The sequence below is a fragment of the Trypanosoma theileri genome (genome assembly GCF_002087225.1).
Source record: "Trypanosoma theileri isolate Edinburgh chromosome Unknown TM35_Tth_55_V1, whole genome shotgun sequence".
NCBI lineage: Eukaryota > Euglenozoa > Kinetoplastea > Trypanosomatida > Trypanosomatidae > Trypanosoma > Trypanosoma theileri.
The window spans coordinates 16330-22764 of NW_021639897.1; the positions used below are offsets into that span (position 1 = coordinate 16330).

Below are 6435 nucleotides of genomic sequence, written 5' to 3' on the forward strand. Positions count from 1 at the left end.
AATGCCAAATGTGAAGGGTGATGCAGACAGCAGCAGCAGTATCAGCAGTTCTGTGTGGGTGCGTGTACCACTACTGATTGTGGTTACACTGGCCTGTATTCTTGTGTGCTGATTGTAATGCTGGTGGTGTGACTCAGGTCATCCTTTGTTTTCTCTTTCTTCTTTTTGCAAACATTCCTACAGTCTAACTAATCTTCCACTTGTTGGGATATTCTTCTTTTTTGTTTCTTAATGTTATTGTGTGTTTTGTGTGTGTTTTTGCTCTCTATGTTTATCCTATAATAATAATTATTATTGCTTCTCCATTGTGTGTATGTGTGTTCTTGGAGACTCTCTCTGTGTGTGCCTGGGCTTGCACTGTAATTATGATGATGAACTGTTTTTTGTAGAGAAAAGAAAAGGAAATAATAATAACATATGAATTTATATTTATAATTGCATATATACACACATATATAGACTTACACCCATAGTTGTTGTATTTCTGTGTTTACTGGATACATTGGGCTAATGGTTAATATCTTTTTTGTTTGCCTTTGGATTGCTGGTGCATTGTGTGCTTTGACCTGCACCGTTTTGTTATGATTCGCTTTTTCTTTAGAGGAAAGAAAAAGTATTAAGTGATTTATATATGTATTCTTAATTGCTGTGGACACTAAAACATATGCAGATAGCACTTGTTTATGTTTCTGTTTGTGCGATTGGTCCTTCCATGCTTTTATTTTTGTTTGGGGTCCTTTGTGAGGTGCTTTATTGTGTGTACTGGTTGTAATGCTTTGTGTCGCTGTTTGATTTGTTCTGTTCTCCTACACTTTATAGGTGCGTGTCCGTATTGGGTTAACCTTACATTTTGTTCCCTCTCTTTTTCTCCCTCTCTCTATCTTCATCGTAGTTGAAAAACAAAAAGGGTTAAACATTACCTCTTATCATGACGCTAATATGCCGGTTATTGTATTTTTTATTGTTTCTTTGTTTGACAAGTGTTTGTGTGGCCGATGAAATGAGTACTCATAATTCTCAAGAAATTAAAGCTCGTGAGTCTCTATCTGATACTGATGTTTCTAACCGGGCTTGTCCCAATCCTGAAAAAAAAGATACTTCTTGTGATTCAGGATCACCTGCTGCTGAACCTTCGGTTGAATCTTCAGTTTCTTCTCACCCGGAAACCGGAGAGCTTGGTTCACGTGGTTCTCAAACTACTGCTCCTGGTGATGTACTTCCTGGTACGTCCTCTACCACAGTAAGAAATGATAGTGAAACGCGTGTTACTGAAGATGTGAGTGTAGCGAATCTACATGGACAGCTTCGAACTCGTGGTCAGGAAAAGGCAGCAGGCGCTCATAGAGAAGACCAAACAAGTGAGGCATCGTTATCTCCTGAGCAGCCGCCACAAGGTGGTACAGGTGGTCCTGGTTCTGAGGGGCAACAGAAACAGATAGACAGAGTTACACAGGGCTCTCAAGAAGAAAACCGCAACAAAGAAACGAATACTGCACGCACAGAATTGTCGACAAATGCTGACTCCACACAACACCCTACTGCAGATGCACCTCCTGCTGACACAACCCCATCTGATCAACCCTCTGGTGATTCAAAGACACCAAATAACACGAGCACAGAGCCCAACAGTACCACTGATAATGTGACAACTTCAGAAGAGAGTGAAAGAACAAATAACGAGACTGCGGTTGGTGTGAGTGAATCAACAACCACCACTACCACCACCACCACCACAACAACACTTCCTCCTGAACTCACAAACAACAAGAAGGGTGATGCAGACAGCAGCAGTAGTATCAGCAGTTCTCTGTGGGTGCGTGTACCACTACTGATTGTGGTTACACTGGCCTGTATTCTTGTGTGCTGATTGTGATGGTGGTGTGGTGGTGTGACTCAGGTCATCCTTTGTTTTCTTTTTTTGCATACATCCACACTACAGTCTAACTAATCTTTTCACCTGTTGGGATTATCCTTCTTTTTTTTGTTTCTTAATGTTAATGTGTTTTGTGTGTTTTTGTTCTATCTGTGTTTATCCTATAATAATTATTATTGCTACTCCATTGTGTGTGTGTGTTCTTGGAGACTGTCTCTGTGTGCACCTGGGCTTGCACTGTAATGATGATGAACTGCTTTTTGCAGTGAGATGGAAAAAATAATAATAACAGATGAATTTATATTTATAATTTCATATATACACATATAGACTTACACCCATAGTTGGTGTATAGTTCTTGTGTTTACTGGGTACGTTGGGCTAATGATTAATACATGATTCTTTGTTTGCTTGTGGTTTGCTGGGTCATTGTGTGCTTTACCCTGCACGGTTTGGTAGTGTGCTTTGTCCTGCATAGCAAAGAAGAAAATAGTGGTTAATACAATTTATATTCGTAATTGCTTGAACACACCAGCATACTCAGTGGTCTGTGAGTTATTTTTGTGCGATTTGGCCGCTTCTTAGTCTGTGTTTTTGTTCACGTTTTCTTTGCTTGGGCACCGTGTGCGTTTTCCTGCAATGTTGTGTGTTGGAGTATTTTGTGGGGAGAAAAAATGATAAAGAATACACATAAGTATATTTGTAATTGTGCTTGGTCCTACAGGAAGAGGCATTTTAATGTATTAATGTGCTTTCTGCTTCTGTTGGACGCTCTCCTTAATTTCTTTTTTTATTTTGAGGGGTTATTGTTATTATCTTTTTGTTACTGGGTACTGTGTGTGCTTTGTTCCTCTTATTTGGGTACTATATGAGTTATGATTGCAGCTTTCTGCAATGTGTGTGTCTCTGATGTAATTATTGAGTGTTGTTTGATTTGTTGTGTGTTCTTATTTTCTTGTTTCCATTGATTCACTTTGTTTCTGGTTGTTTACTTTAAGTGATTGAAGTAAGACTACTACAAGAAGTATTGGAATGGTAATGATGCGCTACGTGCTGTGTATCCTCGCTCTCCTGCTCTCATGTGCGTGTGTGCACGTCCTTGCTGAAGAAGTGCCTGCCGCCGATCTTTCCGACCAAGTCCCTGATACGGAGAGTGAGACAAAGATTCTTCTTCAAGGTACTCCTGTTGCTCAAGGTACTGATGAGGGTGATTGCTCTAAAGGTTCTCCTGAAAAAGGTTCTTGTATTGCTACTGCTGCTGAAGCTGTTTCTCCTGGGTCCGATGCTCTTCCTGCTGTTACTACTGAGGAACAGCCAAAGAAGTTTAATACTAGTGAAGGTATGTATGGATGGAGTGATTTTTTTATAACAGGAGATATTGAGAAGAACTGTAAGCACCCTAATACTACTATTAATGGCGTAAAGTGTTCAGCGATGGGATTCCCCAAGAAGGCAAATGAAGTGGCGAATCATCGTGGTGGATTAACCTCACAGAATCAGGAACAACATCAAAGAGACACGACCATGGAACAACAAGGAGGTTATGAAGATCGAGCACCAGAACCATCGATACCAAATCATCCTGAAGTTGTGGCGCCATCCGAAGATCCTATGTTGGAAGAAAAACCACAAAATGGAATGGATGACAGCAAAGCAGTAAAGCCTCCTAGTGCCTCTTCAGTTGAAGTCCAAACTCCAGGTACTACTAAGCTACCACAAGGAGATCAAGGAACACCGAACAACACATCTGATAACAAGACACCTGTCAACCCTAATACTACCCAGCAGTCATCTACTCCAGTTGTTGATGCGACTGCCGCAGACTCACAAGAGAATGGCAATGCTGAAGCAACGGCCAACAACACTAATAATACCAAAGAAGCACCAACCACAACCACAACAACAGTTCCTCCTGAGGCTGTAAACGACACACAGATCAGCAACAATATTGCCTCCGCTGTTCAGAAGAAGGCTAATGCTGACAGCACTGTCAGTCCTGTCTGGATGCACACTGCAGCACCGCTGCTGATTGTGGCTGTGTTGTTCTCCGTTACTGTGTACTGAACGGTGGGACTCACTTGAGGACAAATAATAATAATAATGGTTAAACTAACATAATTATATTTGCGTACATCCCCCATGGGTGAATGAACTAATAATCTGTTTACCATCTTTCTCTTTCAATTGGGATTTCTTTTCTTTTACTTTTGTGTGTGTGTGTGTTCGTTTTCTAATAATTTCATTACTTGCTTTTCCCGTTGTGTGTGTTTGCAGAAAACTGGGCTGTTCTGCTCACTGACGGTATACATCTCTTGCTAGTACACAGATGTGTGTGTGCAGTAATTTAATGTACATAAACTAGAGCCGTGGGATATTGTGTGTGTTCGGCTTTCTTTCTCTTCTTTGGGTACTGTGTGTGTTCCTTTTTCTTTTCTGTAAAGGGGGTACATAATATTATAAATACAAGGGGACTATTCCTTTTACTTGGTTTACTGTGCAGTTGCCGCTTCTCTCTCTATTCCAATGTGAGTATTTGTTGTACTGCTTTGTGTTTGTTTGTGTCTGTTTTTCTCTCCCTTCTTTATTGTACATTCCATTGAAGTAAGACAGGTGCAACGATATCCACAACAATACCTGCAACCATTGGAATAATAATAATAATGATGCGCTACGTGCTGTGTATCCTCGCTCTCCTGCTCTCATGTGCGTGTGTGCACGTCCTCGCTGAAGAAGTGCCTGCGGCCGATCTTTCCGACCAAGTCCCTGATACGGAGAGTGAGACAAAGATTCTTCTTCACGGTACTGGTGATTCTCCTCCTGCTGATCCTGGTACTCCTCTTCCTACTGGTCCTGGTGAAGCTGAATGCCCTTCCGTCGCTGTTGGTGATAATGAAAAATGTCGTGCTACTACTACAAGTGGATCTTCTGGACGTGGAAGTGATGGTAGTAGTGGTAGTGCAGACACACAACTTACACAAGTTACAGCACAAATGACTGAGACGGTCAGTGGTGTACAAGTCTCACAGGGTCCTCCCGGTGAATCTAGTACTGCAGGTGCTGATACCACAGGTAGAGATGCTGCTGCTGCTCCCTCTCCTAGTCCTACTTCTGAATCTACTACTACTGATGGAAGTGGTGGTGCTGTGTCTGCAAGTGAAGGTCAAGATGGAGGAAGTGCGGGAAATGCAAATGGAGCAGCCGAACATTCTTCTACTAACGGTTCAACCTCAGTGAGCGGTGGTGAAAATTCTAGTGCCACAACGAATGAGAACGACCCCTCATTTGCAGGAACTGCAAATTCTGGGGATGATACTACAACAAATAATGAAGAATCAACCACTGCTACTACCACCACCACCACCACCACAACACTTCCTCCTGAACTCACAAACAACAAGAAGGGTGATGCAGACAGCAGCAGCAGTATCAGCAGTTCTGTGTGGGTGCGTGTACCACTAATGATTGTGGTTACACTGGCCTGTATTCTTGTGTGCTGATTGTAATAGTGTAGTGGTGGTGTGACTCAGGTCATCCTTTGTTTTCTTTTCTTTTTTGCATGCATACATCCCTACAGTCTAACTAATCTTCCACCTGTTTGGATTTCTCTTCTTCTTGTTTCTTATTGTTAATGTTTTTGTGTGTTTTTGCTCTCTGTGTGCTTATCCTATAATAATTATTATTATTGCTACTCCATTGTGTGTGTGTGTGTGTTCTTGGAGACTCTCTCTGTGTGTGTGTGTGTCTGGGCTTGCACTATGATGATAGTGAAGATGATGAACTGTTTTTTTGCAATGGGAAAAAATAAAATAATAATAACAGATGAATTTATATTTATGATTACGTATATATTTACATATGGACTTACACCCATAGTTGTTGTATTTCTGTGTTTTCTAGGTAAGTTGGGCTATTTGTTAATGATGCTTTATTTGCTCATTGTTTTGCTGGAGAATTGAACATTTATGAGNTACATAAACTAGAGCCATGGGGTATTGTGTGTGTTTGACTCTCTCTTATTAGGGTATTGTGGGGTGTTTTCTTTTCTATTAAGGGGTACATATTAATATTATACAGGCGGAGTATTCCTTTTTGTTGGTTTTACTGTTCAGTTGCTGCTTCTCTCTCTATTCCACTGTGAGTAGTTGTGCCCTACATCCACTCACTATCTGTGTCCCTTTTTCTTTCTTGTTCTTTTACTTTTCAACACTTGATGCATTAGACCTGGTGAATTTAAGTGACAATAACAAGAAGAAGAACTTTTGTCATGATCCTGCGCCATAAAATCTATATACTAGCTTTGCTTCTGATTGTTACCTCTCTATGTGTGTGGGCTGAAGAGGCGCAGGGTACAGGTGATAATCGTGCTCTTGAAACTGAATCTGAAATTAAACTTTTTTCTCAGATAGAGAAAAAGATCGAACCACCTCCTCCTGGTAATTCTGGGCCTCAGGGTCCTGCTGGTAATGATGGTCCTCCTGTTACTTGTCCTTCTGTTGCTGACGGTGCTACTGTCGGTAGTTGTCCTCCTGCTGCTGCTAAACTTTCTGGTGTTCATGTGCCTG

The 6435-nt window shown here is 41.2% G+C and overlaps 4 protein-coding genes across 4 annotated transcripts; all 4 read left to right on the forward strand.

Moving 5' to 3' along the window:
* Window positions 1-1000: 1000 nt before the first annotated feature.
* Window positions 1001-1867, forward strand: TM35_000551070 (uncharacterized protein; the record flags this gene model as incomplete). The annotated part of the gene is made up of 1 exon (XM_029030772.1): window positions 1001-1867. The coding sequence occupies one exon, from the start codon at window positions 1001-1003 to the stop codon at window positions 1865-1867; it is 867 nt and encodes a 288-aa protein (XP_028877904.1).
* A 1038-nt stretch (window positions 1868-2905) lies between these two features.
* TM35_000551080 (uncharacterized protein) lies at window positions 2906-3937 on the forward strand (the record flags this gene model as incomplete). The annotated part of the gene is made up of 1 exon (XM_029030773.1): window positions 2906-3937. The coding sequence occupies one exon, from the start codon at window positions 2906-2908 to the stop codon at window positions 3935-3937; it is 1032 nt and encodes a 343-aa protein (XP_028877905.1).
* Window positions 3938-4533: 596 nt separating this feature from the next.
* TM35_000551090 (uncharacterized protein) lies at window positions 4534-5370 on the forward strand (the record flags this gene model as incomplete). The annotated part of the gene is made up of 1 exon (XM_029030774.1): window positions 4534-5370. The coding sequence occupies one exon, from the start codon at window positions 4534-4536 to the stop codon at window positions 5368-5370; it is 837 nt and encodes a 278-aa protein (XP_028877906.1).
* A 767-nt stretch (window positions 5371-6137) lies between these two features.
* On the forward strand, window positions 6138-6434 carry TM35_000551100 (uncharacterized protein; the record flags this gene model as incomplete). Its single annotated transcript, XM_029030775.1, has 1 exon — window positions 6138-6434. A coding segment is annotated over one exon (297 nt), but the record flags the coding sequence as incomplete, so codon positions are not given.
* Window position 6435: the final 1 nt, after the last annotated feature.